This window comes from Centruroides sculpturatus, unplaced genomic scaffold (assembly GCF_000671375.1).
Source record: "Centruroides sculpturatus isolate CEXI.00-Female unplaced genomic scaffold, Cexi_2.0 scaffold72, whole genome shotgun sequence".
Classification (NCBI taxonomy): Eukaryota; Metazoa; Arthropoda; class Arachnida; order Scorpiones; family Buthidae; genus Centruroides; species Centruroides sculpturatus.
Genome location: NW_019384336.1, coordinates 85,742 through 106,416, shown reverse-complemented (window position 1 = coordinate 106,416; position 20,675 = coordinate 85,742). Strand labels below are relative to the sequence as shown.

Sequence of the window (20,675 nt, the reverse complement as noted above, 5' to 3'; positions counted from 1 at the left end):
TCGGTAAGTACTGTACGTTTAAAATATTAATAAAGACAGTTAAGATTTCTGCCTGAATATAGACAGATAAATTCTTTTATCCTTTCTTTTTCTGCTTTCTTATTATTTAATTTGGCCTTTTCAACTTGTTTTTTGTATCGAGCGTACCATTCTTCTATTATTATTTCCTTATTAGCCGTTTCTTTCAATTTTGCTCCGAGCATTGCAAACTCTTAAATTTTAATGATCAATGGTCGAGGAGTTAAGAGACGAAGGAATCGTGTAGCATATATCGAGTTTAAATGATAACATTACTCGTTATTGGCATTGACAATTTATTTTTACTACTCGCATCTTACTCTCAAAATAATTGTTTATGCTAATATAAAAACTTTCTATTTGTAGAAATGGAAGAAAGAAAGTTTTATCAAGATGTTGATGGAATTCGGATGCCAGCTATACTTTGCAAAGACGTTATCCGATCGGCTATGAATTATAAAGCGAGACCCGGAGACTTGTTTATAGTCACTTATCCTAAATGTGGTACTACTTGGATGCATCAAATAGTCTCGCTGATTCTGCGAAAGGGTCGAGTTTCTTTAGATCCTTACGATTTTGTCTTAAGTTGTCCATTTATAGAAACTGTTGGAAGAGAGTATATCGAAAGTGCAAAACCTAAAGTTATGAAAACTAACTTTCCATTTTGTGTTACGCCATTTTCTGTACAAGCAAAATACATTTACGTAGCTAGAAATCCGAAAGACTGTTGTGTTTCCTTCTATCACTTTATAAAATTCATCAAGTCAGATAATGATCTGAGTTTTGACGACTTCTTTGACAGATTTATAGACGGTAAAGTGGGAGTTGGAGATTATTTCCAACATCTTTCTGAATGGTACAAACACAGGAATGATAAAAATGTCTATTTTGTAACTTACGAAAAGCTAAAAAAAAAAATATTAGAGAAGAAATATTAAAAATTGCCCGATTTATGGGCGAAGAATATGAAAAACCCATCATAGAAGATCCGAAAATAATGGAAAACATCGTTTATTATAGCAGTTTCGAATATATGAAGGAACACGTCGATAAAATAATGGTTAAGTTCTTCAAAGGCGATCAAATTTTTCATAATGAGAATTTACCTTCCGGTCTAATAAAAACTATGAAAATTTTGAGTCGGTCAGAGGGCGAACAAACGCAATTACCTTTTATCAGGAAAGGCGTTGTTAACGATTGGAAGAATTATTTTAATGAAAATCAATTAAAGAGATTGCAAGATAAGATTAATAATAAATTGGGAGGCACCGATATCATAAATTTATGGGTTAATATTTGAAGTCAAAATTTATAATTGAAATTGTTTTTTAATGAGAAAATCTTGATATACAGGAGCACGACACTACTAAAACAACTGAGAACACGATGATCAAAAATTGCATAACGGCATTGTGACCATGTCACAATAAATAATTGCTTGTTTATTGTTAATCAAATCAACGCGGATCGACTCTTATGGTTCCCCTAAGTCGTTGTGTCGATCTTGTCAATATTTACTAAAGTAACACAAGCGTATAAATATGTCAGAATGTATGCGAAATTCAGTTGTGATTTACTACAGGTTTACTACTTTTTTCCAAATCTTCCGGAAAATCTAATCCAGCGGTGTCTGATTCTTTTCCTACTCCTCGTCGCAATTAATAAATTAGTAACATTACAAATTTTTAAATAATTTTTTTCCATAGTAGGATTGCTTTAACGTAGGGCCTCTGAACATTTGAGTATTTAGTTTATAAGTCTTTGAAAGGTTCACTTGTAATTGCAATACTTATGAACAAGGGCGTTTACATTTTTAGATTTAAAACTCTTTATAAAGTTGTAATCGCGTTAAACTCAAATATACAATGATGAAACAAAGCATATCGGATGTTATCAACTAATGTATTGTTACAGTTGCGATATAAAAGACTAAACTTTGATATATTCTACTTGTTGATGTCTGAAGATTAATATTATCAGAAGCAGAAAAAGTTTAAATTTATTCATTTTGGTTCTTATTATTTTAACGCTCAGTTACACTTTCTAGTTGTGAACATTTGATTTAACTAGCGTACGAGAAAGCAGTAAGTACAATATTTCATATTAAATGTACTAAATAATTACTCAATTTTAATACTTGTTTAATATAATATGCTATAAATAACTTATAGTAATGGAGAAGATGAAACTTTATCAGGAAGTGAATGGAATGCGTATGTCGCTGCATCATTCGGAAGAATCTGTTTTATCTGGAATGAATTATAAAGCGAAATTCGGAGATTTATTTCTCGTTAGTTATCCGAAATGTGGAACAACTTGGATGCATCATATAGTCACGTTAATCTTTCGTAAAGGTCAACCATCCGAGGATCCGTTAGATTTCCTGTTAGGTTGTCCGTTTATAGAAATGATGGGAAGAGAATATATTGAAATGACTAAACCGAAAGCCATGAAAACACATTTACCATTTTTTGCTACTCCTTTTTCTCCAAATTCTAAATATATTTACACTACCAGAAATCCTAGAGACTGTTGCGTTTCGTTTTATCATCATATAAAATTCCATCCACTTCCTATAGTCGAGTTAAGTTTTCAAGAATTTTTTGAACTATTTCTCCATGGTAATATACCATAGGGCGATTATTTTGATCACCTTCTCGGATGGTACGAACATAAAAATGACGACAACGTTCATTTTGTAACATACGAAGGTCTCAAGAAAGATATTAAAGGAGAAATATTGAAAATTGCCAAATTTATGGGAGAAGAATACGAAAAAAGTATTTTGAGTGATCCAACAATATTAGAAAATATTATTCATTACAGCAGTTTCGATTATATGAAGGAGAACAGCAAGAATAACGTTGATGTTTTTTTTCAAAAAGACAAAACGTGGCTACAAAACAAAAAGTTTCCTCCAGGGATGATGAAATTTCTACAAAATTTAAATAAAACAGGAAAAGATACAAAAGGCGGGACTCTGGTCAGAAAAGGGATCGCTGGCGATTGGAAAAATCACTTTAACGAAGAACAAATTCGATTGTTAAATGAAAAAATTGTGGAAAGAACAAAAGACAGTGACGTCATGAGTTTGTGGAAAGACATTTTTGAAAATAATTAAGTATTAAATTTAATGACTTATATTACATTTATAGAATGAATTTGTAATTTCTATTAAACCGTTTATTATTATTATTAATAGAGAATAATCTTATATAATTTAATAAGTTTTTTTCAAAATAAGTTTAACTTATGATAAATCGCAAATTTATGTTATAATTTCAATGAAATTATATCTTATAAATTTCGAAAAAAGTGTACATATTTTTATACACTAAATATTGTATATAAATAATGAAAATTATTAAAATTGATTTAATGTAATTCTTGCGAATTTCAATTAAAAACTACAAAAATTGAAAATTTCTTTGATTCAATTCTTCAATGATATAAGACGACGTTTTTCATATAGTAATTAAAAAAGTAGAATTACGACATTCGTAGCCATTTTTGAAATAATGAAAATTATTAAAATTAATTTAATGTAATTCTTGCGAATTTCAATTGAAAAGTATAAAAATTGAAAATTTATTTGATTCAATTGTTCAATGATATTAGACGACGTTCTTTATATAGGAATTAAAAAATTAGTATTTGGACATTCGTAGTCATTTTTAAAATAGTGATAATTGTCAGAATATTCAAATTAAGTAATTAAGTAAATCTAGTTGCTATCAAAAGATTGGTCTTCTCTACTCAAAGTGCTTAAGGTTTTGGGTTACTTTTTATTATCTATATTAATTAAACCAACAAGCAGCTTACTATACATTGCGACTACCTCATACGATCCGTATGAATATAATCTGTCGGATTTTCGTGCACCCGTTAGCGAGCGTATTTATATTGCTCTATTGTACTAGACAGAGTCCGGGAAATTAATAGAATCAAGAAATTAGCCACGAGTTGGGTGCAGTCGAAAAGTTAAAGCATTGTTCTTGGATCAATACCAACCCTTAGACTGTGTGATAAATTTTTTTCTGACAGGTTGTGTGACAACACAATGTGACTTATTAAACAGAATAAATCTGTTATAATATGTTGTTTGCGCATTGAAAACTTTCAGTCATTTCAATAAATATTTTATAATAATTGAGAATTTAGTACAAATTATATGGTTTTTAATGAATAATTATATTGCTTAATTAAACCGCCTGAAAATACCACGTTTACCAGAGAATAAATTTGTATCAAACGGTGCCCCTTTTTTGTATTTTTTTAGAAAATTTGGAGAAATATCGGACCTAATAATTTCGCATTAACAAATTACAGTGTAAATTAAGCGGTGTGTCTAATATTTCGCAAAAAAATATATTTACGTATACTGTATTGTCTATGCTGTATACGTAAATATATACTGTGTATGGGATTACTGAACAGGATTCGCTAGTCCGACATCTCCAGTAATCCCACGCTTTGCAGGTGCACACGAAATTTTCGTGTTACCCGTTGTCTATGTATGCGAGAAAGAAAGACTGATGTACGACACGTGTATATGGACAGTCGCTAGTTGTTTATTGCCCGTGGAGCCGGCAAAACAGTCCTAATCGTGATTAAAACAGCTAACCTATAAACCAAGTCGTTTTTCATCTGTACAGTGCTTGCGTACATACAAAATTCAGTAATTGGACAATTGCTGTAATCCTACACCCAGCGGTCACAGATGTATGTCAGATTACAGAGAGAATTGTATTTAAATCATTACTTAAAACTGCTTAATCATCGATCTTTTATATCAAATTATTAAAATCCAACAAAAATAAAATTTGTGATATTCTTAAAAATACACCGACGTCATTTTACAAACTTTCTGGAAAGCAAAGGAAACATTCCTCGTGTGAGATTAGCAGTGGGTCACTGGGCTCATCCCAAATGACCACTTACTCTGCAACAGGTTGGTAAAATTCGTTCTCGGCTTGTCGGATGGCTAGGAGGGCAAAAATTTGAGTGGGGAGTTCGTCGGTAAGTCGGCAGGTATCCTTCAGAGACAGGAGACAGGTTTAAAAACAAAACAAGCATTTATTTATATAACTAAGCTAGGATACATAGGTTAAATGCGATTAAATAAGTTTACTATACAAAAGGGACGCTCTAATAGCTTGCCTGCTAGTGAGAGAGAGTTCACAGAGCTCTAAAAAGTACAAATACCTCTATGCCGATATGTCTAAAATGTGTTCGTTGAATATGTTCGTTAATGGCGATGGAAGTTCAAACGGCTGTGGTTGATCGTATGTCCTTTCGGTCCGGAGTATGGACACAAATATGGCACATCTACCAAGTATAACTTCCGAGGGATCGCCCGGAGCTTCCGGGGACTAGAGCTTTTATACGTTATCGTGGGAAATAAGTCACGTGATCGACTTCAGTTGACACTTACGGTGCATTCCGATCAACTAACTGTCAACTTTCCCACCATAATGTGAAAACAATCGGTGACCTCCGATATACTTCTCACCAAGAGTGGGTTTTTCCATCGGAGTTATTTACAAAGATTTTTCCGACATCGGCGTAAAAATCGCGGATTTCACACTCGTGTTAAATAACACACGTGAAATATCCGAATCGGATACATTTCCACAAATTTCAGTAAATAAAGAAAATTTTACAAGAAAATTTCGTCTTCTCCTCTTCAAATCTCGTAGTCTCATCACAAAAATCGTAGATCGGCACGTATTCGCGTGTACGTTTATTAACCGTGATAAAGGACGACCCAATTTCTTTTTTAGAAACCTTAACTGAAAATATATGAAAGCTGCGCTTCGGCAGAAGTTTATATTTTTCTAAATGTACATATCGTTTTTCATCGCAAATGCTTCTTTCGTATAAAAAGTCTTGATTATATGTCGACTTCACACCGACAAGAACCTCTATTCCTTCGGGACTAAGATGGGTTATTGGCAGTTCAATCTTCTTCACAACGCAGTTTTCCGGTACCCAAATGTCAGCGGCGAACCGAAAGTTTTCATTCATCACCTTATTACTATTTGACATTCGAGGTTTCACCCTTTTTAACGCAACTGACGAAGAATAATCCTCAATATTTCGCCGCTTAACATTACCAGATATCGTTGCCCGAAGGATTGCTACATTTTTCTGAGTTCGATATTTTCTAATGGATCGAATTTCTCTTCTTGAAAGGTAAACACTTTGAAATTTGTTACAAGCCTTCTTTATTAAATGTGATTGTATAATTAGAAATCTAATCAACGAGATGAAAGGTCTTATAACGTCTCTTCTTGATACGTTGTCATTTATTTTTCGTAATTCAGTAAATTTGCGATCGACCCACACCCGAAGACCAAGCAACAAATGGAATTCCTCCAGTTTGTGATAGACGGGACACGTCAACAACTTGAAGAGGGTAGTTACTTCACACGATTGGAAATCGCAGGTGTCGAATAAGTTTCCGTCAGACCAATTGAATGCATCCCAACAATGATACTGCAGTCGTTTTTCGTAGTGTTTGCGAGACAAATCGTGGATACGACAAACGTTTCTATCGTGAATCGACACTCTGAGATAATCGAAGCATACTTTTTGCAATTGTCCAATAAAATAACGTCTGCTGATTAAATACATTCGAAAACAGTTATCCGCAGAAAATAACGCCATAGTTTCGTTCTGCAAAAATCTGAAACAAGAATACATTAGGGAAACGTTATATAAAGTAGATAAAATAAATTTAAATAATTTAAGGTACTGTACATAAATATATATTAATTTATATTAATTCTGGATAAACACATCACCTTCAAACAGAAACACGTAAAAACGTACCATAGACAATTATACTGTAAGGCAAAAACACGAAGTTGTATATTCTAAAGACACAAGTTTATATGTAAATTGAGAAATTTCTCCCTATATTGATTAAAACAAAAACAAAATTACTTTTAAGACAGATTGTTAACGACTGGTTTAATTAGAAAAAGATTCTGTATTTTAATGTTTAAATAAGTTCAAATAATCGGTAAAATATCTTTAGCCATTAAGCCATAACTTGCACAATTAAGAGAGGGAATGTCACACCTGTAACCATTCGTGCTATTCTGCAATGCATTAAGACAGAAATGGAAGCGAAAGATTTGAAGATAATTATCACATAATTTAATGGGGAAAGAATGTTAACAAGAAAATAATGGAATTTTTTTTATCGACAGTAATGGTTTGTTACTTAAACAATCTGCCAAAGCGTTTTCTATTCATTATTGTTACATTACAGTGGTACTGTACCTCGTATTTCGAACGATTCTAACTTCAAGCGCTTCAGAGATCGAACTCTAAATTCGACAAAAATTGGGTCTGGGTTCTTCGAAGTTCGAACTGCTCGAGCAACGGAAAAATGCTCTCGAAACTTAAATGCAATGTGTTGTGCGCCAAAGTGTTGTCTCGCTTCTCGCGTTACCTCCGATGAATTCTGTGCTTTTTTTTAGTGTGTTTCATTATATATTGTATTGCGACATTTAATTGTGTTATTTATCTTAAAGTGTGTGTGTGTGTGTGTGTTGTTTTAAGTTTATCGAAATAAGTATTGTTTAGGGTGTGGGAAAGTTTGTTTGTTTGTGTAGTTATGGCAACGCAACACTTGCGCGATCTGCCTAAGGGGATGCTTTCCGGGAGGTGGTTTTAAGAGAAACTGGCCCCTATTTAGGCGTTACAGACGTAAAGAAAACTCGGAAACTCAACGTAGCAAGCCCATCCGAGTGAGGCGCAAACCCACGACCGAACTCCCAGTGTTCAGGGAGCAAAGAACGCTTGGCCACTGGTGGGCCGTGTGGGAAAGAGTTAATACATGCAAATTATTTTACATACTCGCACCAATATTTATGGAAATATTTTTATACTGCCGTATACCAATTTAAGTAAGTATTCTAATAATAGATTCGTACAAACCTGGCAAATTGCTCGAGCATTTCCAACGTCAGAGATAGTTTGACAATGAAATTTCGTTCATTCGGACACACAATTACGAAGTGTTTCAATAATCCTCCTTTGTGTATCAAGGATGCTCGCGACACGACCACAGATTCTCCATTCTCGTTAGTTATAGTTATTTCCTCGAGGTTGAATCTTTCTCGAAATTCCACGTTTGACATGTTCCTTCACTCTAACAATAAGATTGTTGGAAATTCGTAGGAATAACAACGAAAATTGTCAGAAATTCTAAAATATCACTCAATGGTTTCGTTTAGCCATAAACATCCTTACAATACAAAAGAAACGATTAAGTTGTCGATAATACAGTTTATATGCAAATAAGCTCGTGAAAATGATTGTTGCCGAAAAATATTGTGTAAAAGTTTTAATTTTTACAAAATATTCTCGTTTATAAAGAATATAATTTAGAAAAGTTATCGTTATAAAAACGGTGTTTACGATTTATATTCTATAAATTTTCTTCTAGTTAAATAATTTACATTTCTTAATACTTTTCATATAAACTGATAGAAACATTTTGGAAATACATTGAAATATCGTTGCTTCGACTCTTGATTTAAATTATGCAAATGCGCGAAAAACTGAAAATTGTGAGTGGAAAACTCTTAATACAGATATACAAATGAGCTGAGCACAGCTCGGAATTTTGAAGATTCAACTCGGCTCTCGGCTGGAGTACAAAACCACGGATTACCCTACCTTCAGATGAATTTCTTTACTTTCCGTTTACGCAATATATCGCCTTTTTGCCCTTGTTAAATTGCAGTATCTATATTGTATAAGTTTTCGGTATCGTCCTATATCGTAATGAATATGGACGGTTTATTACGTAAAAATTATTTCAACCTCATTCAAATAAGGTATATGAAACTATCTTCGTCATTTAAAGATAGCTTCGACGATTACTGGCGATGTTTGTATTAAGGTTAAGGTATATCCAATTTATTGCATAGTTTTTGAATTTGCATCTTTATTCTTCCTTTTTTCTGTCGATTTTTCCTGTTATTCTATATGCTTTGAATTTTATTTTCCCCTGTTTGTGTTGGTATTTATTTCTTAATATATTAAATTAGGTAAAGGTTAAAAACGAAATTTGGCACGTCAACTTGTTTATAAGGAAAATTATGCTATTAAATTTTGGTGGTTGAAGCTGGAGGGAGTAAAAAGATGGAGAGGATCACGTGTCGTACCTCGGATGAAGCCGGATTTAATAAAAATTCTATTCGTTATTAGAATTTACAATATTTTTATAAATTCATCTCAACCGTAAGATCTTTCATAATAAAAAACGAGATACGAAAAATTTTAAACATAAATGTACGATATTATTAGTGTTTTTCTTGTTGATTCATAATGTAATGTCATTCTCTGAGTACTTTCTGTTAAAAGTGAAGAGATTGTGTATAATGATACACTGAGTGCAAACTATGTTTCATTGAGCAAATACAAAGAACAGTCGACCATCACAAGCCTTTTGTCTAGCTTCTAACATGGCGGAACTCGGTACAAAATAAGGCGCGGAACGATGTGACGCACCTTGGCAGTTGAGAATACTTTCCACATTATAATGTTGGAGGTCAAATGTTGGTCAAATTTTTACATCCAACAATTCAAAAAATGAAGAAAAACTTCCCAGACAAGTCGTTCGACAAGCTACGGGAATTGACTAAAATTCATTGTTATTACCAATTATCATCACTGTATTGATTTATACAGGCTTACTACTAGGTGCTGTATTATGAACATTATTTTATTTTTCTATTGAAATTGATATTCACGATTCTTATGTGTTTTATAATGTGTCCGTACATATATATATATATTTCCTTTTACTAAATAAGAAATAATGTCAACGTCTGAGTATTTTCTGTTATAACGTTGCATTCGACGAATCAAAAGGTAAATCAAAACTACTGTGATTTGTTATTCAAAGCTTCTTTATTTTTTAATTACAATAAGAAAAGTTAATATTTCAATTCCAAAACGTTTTATTTTCATAACTATATAAATTACATAAAACAAATATTTAAATCAGATTACACGTTTTGAAAGAACATCCATAAAATAAATGCTGGAAGAATTCTAAAACATTCAAAATTTAGAAGTGAAAAAGAGCTTTACGAATGTTTATTTGGAAGGTGTTTCCTGTGATAACTTAAGCTGAATTTTCAAGACAATTTTCAAGTCTCTTGCCCTGCGTGAATGCGAAGATGACTTATTAGATTATCTTTCCTCGAAAATTTCCGTTTGCACTGATCACAAGCAAATGGCTTTTCTCCTGTGTGAATGCGAAGATGATATGCTAGATGATGGCGTAATGTAAAGCTGCATTTGCAATGGTCGCAGGTAAAAGGTTTCTCTCCAGAATGAATCCTAACGTGCTTTAGTAAATTAGACTTATCACTGAATCTTTGAGCGCAGAACTGACAATGGAATGGCTTTTCTCCCGTGTGAATCCTGCGATGACGTTCTAATTCGGACTTGAAACGAAATTCTTTTCCACAATCTTCACAACGAAATTTCTTTGCGTTTTCGTGCACAAAACCTATAGAAAAGTCAAACGATGTTAAATCTGAATTTAAATATCGAACATAAATCAATAAATAGAATTACAAAATAAATAGATGTTCGACTTATTGGCTATATCTTAAAAATAAATCTATATTTTATCTAAAATAAATCCAATTTCAAATTTATCGTAAAATGCAGAAATCAACCATTTATAACAATTTCTTCGTTTCTTTCGGTCCCGACAAAAATTGTTCAATATTTATTTACAAAAATATTTTTTTCGATCAATTTATAACAAAGAAAGTCTTTCCGATCTCTAAATCCATTTTCTCCGTAGCAAATGTCCACTTCTTTCTTCGAAACTTTCAGATTTCATCCTTAATTCTTCTGGGGAAACGTTGGACTCCTCCTAAGTATGTTAGAAGAAGAAACGTAAATATCAAACATCGTAAAATAAAACGTTAACTTTTATTATTAATTTCTCACTTAAAACAAATCTGACAGACTTTTATATTATTAGACATATAAATTTTAAATATACATACGACCTTTCGGGTTACTTAAGGGGAGAATTGGAAAATCCAAAAAATAAACCAGATATGTTAAAGATCCATAAAGTGATACAATCCTCCGAGTATTTTCCTTCTCTTAACATTAAAGAGAAATAATGCGCCTTGTTTTAGTGGAAGGAGAATTTACGTCTAACGACAGGCAAAAGGTGACCCAAAACCTTTCAGTCGAGTTCTTCGACGTGCTTCGACGTCTCACCTCATAAGTTCAATATTACCGTTGTCGGCATTTCTCTTCCTTGCAACAAATCTTTTTCCTTTCTTAATTAAAAAAGTTTGCATTTTCCCCTTTTTATAACGCACAAACTCCGAATCTTCTTTTCCAAGTTTAATCGAATTGGCGGTTAAGTCGTCAGTTACAAATTAAAAAAAAAAAAAAAAAACCTAGTGGCTCCGCCTGACATTCAAATTGGAAAAGTCAAAAATCATCGACGTCACCGCTAAGGATACGTAAATTTTTCAACATAATTTTATCTCGAGTATATATCGCATAGTCATAATTGAATAATTCTTAGTACACAATACGCGTAATTATTTATTGCTAATCGAAACGTCCATCGACATTTATTATCTGTTATTATCTTTCAATGTTTAATTATTCTCGTCGTTTTGGCATTGCAGTTATTGATTGTATTGTAATTGCTTCCTCTGATAACTGGGAAATATACCGTATATTCGGGACTACTTTTCAACTTTTTTCAATTTTTTGCTCTAATTTATACAATAAAAATATTCCCGCTGAAAACAATTTCGTCCGAAGCGTATACGAAATATATTTTTATTGAAAAGATTTAGTAATAATCGAAGTTTGTGTTACACGAACAAAGCTGTTCTATGTGTTCTTTTTCTAGTCGCATATCTAAGCAATTTTTAGTTCTTTTCACGCATTCTCTGGATGGTCGTAATTGCAGATGTAATGAGGTCCCGGGGTTTTGCCAATGACGTGGATAATGGTGGCACATAAACAGTGTTCTTTAGATACTCCGACAGAAGAGAATTCACACGGCGAGTGGTCTGACCGCGTGGAAAGCAGCGACACAGAGTTTCATAGTTGATTCAACTTCCATTCTAGCGGTGGGGAAGTTCTGCGTTCGAGTACCGACGCACCTTAGTATGTACCATACCTCAGAAGCTCTATTCTTCTTTAAACAAAGTAATAGGAAAGTCTTTTGTTTCGTAGCCACAATTCTGACAACGAACGTCGAATGCCACTTAGTGTGTGGCGAGGATAAACCACCATTTTTTTTTATTAGTATTCATTCTTATTAATAATTTTCTGTAAATCTGCAGACTTAAAGATAAATGTTTGAATTATAATGGGTAAAAACAAATAAAGAATGCTTATAAAGTCCAGAAACAATTATGCCGGCATTTGTAAGCGTTCATATTGGATATCAAAAGCTACAGTCTCAATTCAGATTTCAATAATTTACAAGTTTCTTCAAGTGACATTAGAATAATTTGCAGTTTTGTGCGATATAAAATGGCTTTAAAGTAGACTTATGTAACAAAGAAGTTTTGTTAGTAAAAGGAAAATCCTGACAACCATAATATTGAATTTAAAGGATGAGATGATTCTTTCGCGTAAAACATTTCCAAGTAAAATTTTATTTTTCAACTGAAATAAGTAAGAAATTTTTATATTTTATACGATAACCGAGTGAATATATAAATAAATTTTATAAATTCGATAAATATTTACTAAATTCAAATTAGATAATAAGTGAAACGTTTCTGATTTCCCGTACTTCGACCTAACGACGTGTCTGAAAGGTTCTGATGTATGCTTAGGCTGTACGGTTGGAACCAATGTTCCTTTTGAATCAAAGTTGATGTTGACCTCCCTCGCGCCAACATATCGGAAACAACTTAGCGGATGACAACAGTTAATTACTGGCTCATTAAATTAATGAAAGCGCAAATAACTTGATCCCATTCGATTTTCACATTTCTCAAAAATAGTCTGTTGTATTCTGTCAGATCGTATGTATGTTTAAAATTTATTTTTCTTAAAAATAACAAAAATCCTTTTGTATTGTTTGTAAAATAGCAGGAATAAGCCAATTTGGAGATTCTATATTCAAAGCTTAATTTTTATCATTTTCTTTTGTGGTATTCTTTGAATTACATAATAATTCCCCAGAAGAATTTCCAGATACGAACTTTTTAGATTTTGGGGGTGAGCTATTTACTTGTAAGCAATCGTCTTAAAAGCTGAAAGCTTTGCTTTTTCTAGCCAATTCACATCGAATAATGTATTTTTAATAAATAAAATTTCTAACATTTTTTTAAGAGAACAGAAAAGGAAAAAGTCGTCATAAACAATTGTTTTTAATAATTAATATAAATACTAAAATAGTGTGGTTGAGTTTACCGGATAATATCAATTTATTCGTTAAATTTAGTAAATATTTATCGGATTTATTGAATTCATTTATATATTAAGTAGGTTATCGTATAAAATATAAAAATCTCCTGCTTATTTCGGTTAAAAAATTACATTTTTACTTGAAAGTATTTCACGTAAAAGTTTCATCTCATTTTTTAAATTCAACATTATGATTGTCAGGATTTTCAGGACTAACAAAACTTCTTAGTTACGTAAGTCTGCGTTTACGCCTTTTTTATATCGCACAAAACTCCAAATTATTCTACTGTCACTTGAAGAAACGTGTAAATTATTGAAATCTGAATTGAAGCTGCAGCTTTTGACAAATGCCGGCATAATTGTTTCCAAACTTTCAAACATTTTTAAAGCTCAGTAACTTCAAACTATCGCACTTGGCAATACAATCCAAACACGAAACAGAAGAAAACATTCCATATTTGAAGCACACTTACGACTATTTCCTTGCCACACACCAAGTGGCATTCGACGTTCGTTGTCAAAATTGTGCCTACGAAACAAAAGACTTTCCTATTACTTTGTTTAAGGAAGAATGGATCTTCTGAGGTACATATTGAGGTGCGTCGTACTCGAACGCAGAACTCCCCCACCGCTAGAATGAAAGTTGAATCAATGATGAAGCTGTGTATCGCTGCTTTCCATTCGTTCAGACCATTCGCCGTGTGAATTCTCTTTTGTTGGAGTATCTAAAGAACACGGTTTATGTCCCATCATTATTCACGTCATTGGCAAAACCCCGGGACCTCATTTCATCTGCAATTACGACCATCCAGAAAATGCGTGAGGAGAAATAAAAATTGCTTAGATATGTGACTAGAAAAAGAACACATAGAACAGCTTTATTCGTGTAACACAAACTTCGATTGTTTCTAAATCTTTTCGATGAAAATATATTTTTATATACGTTTCGGACGAAATTGTTTTCAGCGGGAATTCCTTTATTGTGTAGAGGAGGAAATTGAAAAAGTTGAAAAGTAGACACGAATATACGCTAAATTTCCAGTTTTCAGAAAAAAACAGTTACACTATAATCAATGACTGCAATGCCGAAACGACGAGAATAATTAAACATTAAATGATAATAACAGATAATGAATGTCGATGGACGTTTCGATTAGCAATAAATAATTACGCGTATTGTGTACTAATAATTATTCAATTGGGAATACGCGATATACACTCGAGATAAAATTATGTTGAAGAAATTACGTAACCTTAGCGAGTGATATCGATGTTTGTTAACTTTTTCATTTTGAATGTCAGACGGAGCCACAAGTATCTTTTTTAAATTTGTAACGGCCGACTTAACCGCCAATTTCATTAAACTTCGAAAAGATCTGGAGTTTGTGCATTATAAAAAGTTGAAAATGAAGACTTTTTTAATTAAGAAAGGAAGAGAAATGCCGACAACGATAATGTTAAACTTATGAGGTGAGATGAACGTTCCACGTGGAATCTTTCCCAGTAAATACTCGAACAGATTAAATAATTAAGATATTTCAAAGATCTAATTCTATAAAGCTGTTAAAATACAAAAGAGTTCCGTGAAATTAATGAATATTTTATTATATTTAAAGAGGCGCATTATTTCGCTTTAATCTTAAGACAAGGAAAATACTCGGAGGATGACATCTCTTTACGGATCATTAACACATCTTGTTTATTTTTAGATTTTTTTAGTTCTGTCCTTAGGTATCCCGAAAGATCGTATGTATATTTAATATTTATATGTCATGTAAAAACTGTCAGATTTTTTCTAAGTAACAAGTTAATAATAGAAATGAAAGTTTTATTATATACTGTTTGACATATACGTTTTTTCTTCTAAGATATACTTTGGAGGAGTTTAATATTTCGCCCGAAGAATTAAGGATGAAATCTGAAAGTTTCGAAGAAAGAAGTGAATATTTACTACTGAGAAAATGGATTTAAAGATCGGAAAGACTTTCTTTGTGATAAATTTATCGAGAAAAATGTCTTTGTAAATAAACCTTGAATAATTTTTGTCGGGACCGAAAGAATCGAAGAAATTGTTATAAACTGTTCTTTTCTGTATTTTACGATAAATCAGTGTTTTGAGATCGGTTTCATTTTAGATAAAATATAGATTTATTTTTAAGATATAGCCAATAAGTCGAACATCTATTTATTTTGTGGTTCTATTTATTGATTTATGTTCGATATTTAAATTCAGATATAACATCGTTTGACTTTTCTATAGGTTTTGTGCATGAAAATCCAAAGAAATTTCGCTGTGAAGATTGTGGAAAAGCATTCCGTGTCAAGTCCGAATTAGAATATCATCGCAGGATTCACACGGGAGAAAAGCCATTCCATTGTCAGTTCTGCGGTCGAAGATTTAGTCTTAAGTGCAATTTACTAAATCATATTAGGATTCATTCTGAAGAGAAACCTTTTACCTGCGACCATTGCAAACGGAGCTTTAAACAAAGACAAACTCTAGTAAAACATCTTCGCATTCACACTGGCGAAAAGCCATTTGCTTGTGATCACTGCAAACGCAGATTTTCAAGGAAAGATTGTTTAATACGTCATCTTCGCATTCACACAAGGCAAAAGACATGAAAATTGTCTTGAAAATTCAGTTTAAGTTATTACAGGAAACACCTTTCGAATAAATATTCGTATAGCCCATTTTCGAATTTTGAATATTTTTTGAATTCTTTCAATATTTATTTTATTGAACGTTGTTTGAAAACGTGTAATCTGATTTAAATATTTGTTCCATGTAATTTATGTAGTTATGACAATAAAGTGTTGTCGAATTGTAAGATTGAGTTTTCTTATTGAAATTAAGAAATAAATAAGCTTCGTTAGAAGAAAGTAAAATGATGACAGTCATATTTGAATAGCAAATGATTGAGAAGTTTTGATTTACCTTTTGAATCGTTAAATGCAACGTCATGACGGAATATACTCGAAGGTTGACATCACATTACAGGCATACCTCGACTTACGTCGTTTCGAGTTACTCGTTCCCGATTATACGTCGTTTGTCAAAAAAAGTATATGGAAAAATAAAAATCAAGTTTAAGTCATTTTATTCGAATTTACGTCTGTCCGCCACAAATATTGAAGTCGTAATATCACTAGAAAAACGTTTAAAGCACATAAAATCATATTTAAATATATACTAGTATGTTCTGTATTTACAGTACATGCATTCGTAAATTTAGATTACTTTTTTCTGTACTATATTAAAAACTAAAATTTATTTGTTTGTAAGCTTAAAATAGATTTACATATATTATTAAAAATGCATTAATAAATAAAATACAGAACCGAGAATAGTAATTTATGGTTTAGCCTAGTGACAAGTAGATTCGGAGACAAGTAAATTCGACTTACGACGTTCTCCTGGAACCAATTACCGACGTAAGGCGAGGTATTTTTTATTTAGTAAAAGGAAAAACTTGTATGTATGGGCACGCAACAAAAACCTTAGAATTATAAATATTGATTCCAACAAAATAAAATAATGGTTATAATACAGCGCATAGTAATAATCGTGTTAAGTAATACATATCACTGTATTGTTTTTATGTTTTGCAGGTATATATTACAAAGTATGAAAAAATGCAGAAAAAAGTAATCTGCCACATAACATTTCTATTCATCGCGTAATGTAAACGTTATCTTAAAATTTAAATACGATGAGACTAGAATTAAGGCCGAAAGTACTCTTTTTTACGATTTTTTCAAAATAAATTGACAAATAAAATTAGAAAATTTTGATAAGAAAATTCTCACGTCCTTAAAGTTATTTTCGTAACGTTAATACAATTAGAAATTTCAAATGAAAGAATAAAAACTATTTTAAATGAAAATTCACGAGTGTCAAATTGAGTAAATAAAGAGAATTACATTACACTTTCCAAGTGTTAAAATTACTTTTATAACATTTATATTAATAATAATCTCTCCGCTACGGCGTTAATATGAGAATTCAAATTGCATTTGTCAAAGAAATTTTCTAATCGACAATCGCACTTAAATGGCTTTAACCCCCTGTGAAAACGAAGATGCTTCACTCGATATTCCCTTAGTGTAAAGCTTTGTTTGTAATGATCTCAGGTATTAAATTTCTTAGAATTGTGAATACGCTAGAAAAGCATTGCTTTTTTCTAGAGAATTCGCATTGAATAACGTGTTCTTAATAAATAAACTTTTAAACAGTTTTTTTAAGAGAACAGGAAAAAAAGAATTCGTCATAAACGATTGCTTTTAATAATTAGTATAAAGACTAAAATACTGTTTATATTATGTATTGTTGACATTACGAGATGATTTGTATTTCTACATTAACAACTTACTATTGAGACCTTAGTGGACAATTACTTAGTGTTTTGAAAGATGTTTTATTCGAAAACATACAGCACAACATATTACAATATGCATTTACGCCAATTTACTAGTTTGACGCTCTACAATTGTATTGTAAATTAAAGCACATGAAAGTTACAATGGTATTCTAAGGAGTATTTTTACAAATTTTTAACGATATTACTTGCAATTAAACTGTTTATATATAAAACAATTTTTGTCTTAATTTCACTATTTTTTTCTATTAACAATGTTTTCAGTTCTATTGTTTACTAGGTCTTATCAAAATTAAATAATTATTTCAGTTTATTTAACATAAATATTTTTTAAAATTATAGAATGACTTAAATGTTGCATTTTCGTTACATTTTTAAAATATATATTATTCCAAGTTTTACACATTTGATCTTACGACTTTTATCTTGTTGTACACTTTACACAGACAGACAAACAAAATAAACTTTATTCTGCCCGACACCGCTAGACACAGTTGGGATGAATGTATACAGAGTGTACATACAGGTGACATTCCAAGCAGGAAAACCGACGGTAGGCGTAAAAGGAAATAAACAAAATACACGTAAATATAAAATCATGACGTCCCGAGTCATGTGTTAAAACACGAAACCGAAGACATTGCAGTTTGCGTGAAGGTTAGTCAGAACAAAAAGCTCGCGTATGTACAGTATGAGAGTATGCGGTCTTTGCACGACCCTACTGCAACATTAAACACATAATGAAAGTACATTAATGAAGGTCTGAACGAAAAAAAAATGAAACCGCACATAAACACGAAAGCCAGCGCGAAAATGGTGTATAGACCTTGTACAGTAACAGACACAGAGTAAGTGCATATTACAATAGGCATAAAGATATTATAATATCTTCAGCAATACAAAAATATCAAAAGTTGGAAAAACCTCTATCAGTGTATTAGTGTTCTGTTGAAGTACAGCTTTACCATCCTTTGCAAAAGGGAAAAGTATCGATCCCCCTAATAAACAAACTTCTTAGCAAAATTTCAGAAATTTTTGACAAAAAGCACAGGAGTTATTAAGCTTGAAACAAGGCGAACGAAATCGTGCTATAATACACATACAGTATACAGTATTTCCTTAATAACAAGAACGGAGTTAAATACATGAAAGTCGAGACCGGATATGGAAATCTTATTCCGCTTTCACACTGTAATTTTTAATTTAGATTTAACTTTTTACTTAAGACCAATTTAACTACCAGAATTAGCTGAACTTAATCGCTTTTCCAAACAAGCTTAAGTCGATTTGAGGTCTGCCAAAGAATAAAAACATGGCGGAAGCATATGTACAAATGTTCGATCAAAATTAGAAACAAACGCTCCGATAATTGGTGTGAAAAGAAAATAAATAACCATTTTAATTGATATATGGAGGGAAAAATCCATGACATAGGTACATCGAGCCAAACGGAACGTATCGATATACGAAGAAATGGCGGCAGAAATTGGTTTTCGAAAAACAACTTTCACAACCAGAACGTGGTGTGATATAAGGAAATTAAACATTTAACCTCTAAATGGATATGGATAAACTATTAATACACTATCAAAGTATATTACTCAGAACAATCAAAAATATTTATTACTATAAGTTAACTTCTCATAATACTCTGCCACTTTTAAATATAACATAGCATTCTGAAATTTGTTATTACCATTTGGCATCTATAACTTCAAGAGCTATGGAATACCTGTTCGCTCGGAGGGGTTCTTCGGCTGTCCGCCCAGAGGAGCAAATTCGACTCCTTTTTATACCCGATTAGCGTGGGAAATATCTGGGACTTTTTCTGACGTAATTGTCTTTGCAGCGTATGTTGTTTACTTGAATTTGACAGTTCTTCAGATTTATCACCGTCTCCCCCGTCTTAGAAAACTTCATTGCCCTTTTTGGTCATTTAGATCGACTTCTCATCGGGTCGCTCGGACTTATGGGTGATCACGGAATTTCGTTTTACCCTCGCTGATGACCTTTCGTATTATCCTCTATACAGCATCACACGTTTGTTGCTGCCAATTGGATATTTACTTAAACGTCGCAGTTACCTTATAACCGAGCGATCCCCTGGTGTGAGGGGAGTCCTTCTTCGGACAATGAAAGTCACCTTCGATGTGACGCAGTACAGTTTGAAAATTTACAATTGCCTCCGAATTCTCACATAACCGGCAGTAGTCATTTACTCTAATAAATTAATGTTGTCATATAAGTTACATTTTATTCTTTCGTATGTAAATAAAATAGTGTATATTCTTAAATAATTCTGCTTGTCTCTTTCAGAGAACAATGGAAACAGTGTAACTTTCCCTGCATTAACTTTTGTTTTGTTATTTTCTGCTTTAAGATGGAATTGGCCCACCAGTGGCAGAGCGGTTGTTCCCTCAACATCCTACTTGGCCGCACAATTTTCTTAAACGCTGGGAGTTCGATCGTAGGTTCGCGCCTCACTCGGACTGGCTGGCCACGTGGAGTTTTCCGGGATTTCACCACGTCTATAACGCCTGGATAGAAGCTGGTTACCCTTAAAAAGACCTTTCGAAAGGCATTATTCCTCGCGTAACGACCGTCATAAACGCATACAACTACTATTACATGACAATTACGTCACACTTCACCACGGGGCGATATAGACTAGACCAGTGTTTTTCAACCTGTGAGTCGCGACCCCCTTGGGGGTCGCGCAGCCTTACACGGGGGGTCGCGGGTAAAAGAAAAAGACAAGTGTTTGTAGGTCCTACACTACATTAAAAAAAAAAAAAAAACTACAATTTCAGCGAGAATTACGGCCCACCCCAGAAA

At 32.5% G+C, this 20,675-nt stretch overlaps 1 protein-coding gene and 1 pseudogene across 1 annotated transcript; one reads left to right on the top strand and one right to left on the bottom strand.

Annotated features, from left to right (window-relative positions):
• The first annotated feature begins 386 nt into the window (after window positions 1-386).
• LOC111632061 overlaps window positions 387-20,675 on the top strand; it is a 31,709-nt pseudogene continuing 11,420 nt past the window's right edge.
• On the bottom strand, window positions 5,402-8,313 carry LOC111631727. Its single transcript, XM_023376035.1, has 2 exons — window positions 7,969-8,313; window positions 5,402-6,706 (listed from the first exon to the last, which is right to left on the bottom strand). The coding sequence occupies exons 1-2, from the start codon at window positions 8,169-8,171 to the stop codon at window positions 5,659-5,661; spliced, it is 1,251 nt and encodes a 416-aa protein (XP_023231803.1). The 5' UTR covers window positions 8,172-8,313; the 3' UTR covers window positions 5,402-5,658.

What these genes read in the sequence shown, in the direction of transcription:
- LOC111631727 (XM_023376035.1), bottom strand. Translation starts at nt 8,171, where the DNA reads ATGTCAAACGTGGAATTTCGAGAAAGATTCAACCTCGAGGAAATAACT. An exon ending in ATGCTCGAGCAATTTGCCAG is followed by an intron (nt 6,707 to 7,968) that starts GTTTGTACGAAT and finishes TTCTTGTTTCAG; the next exon opens with ATTTTTGCAGAACGAAACTA.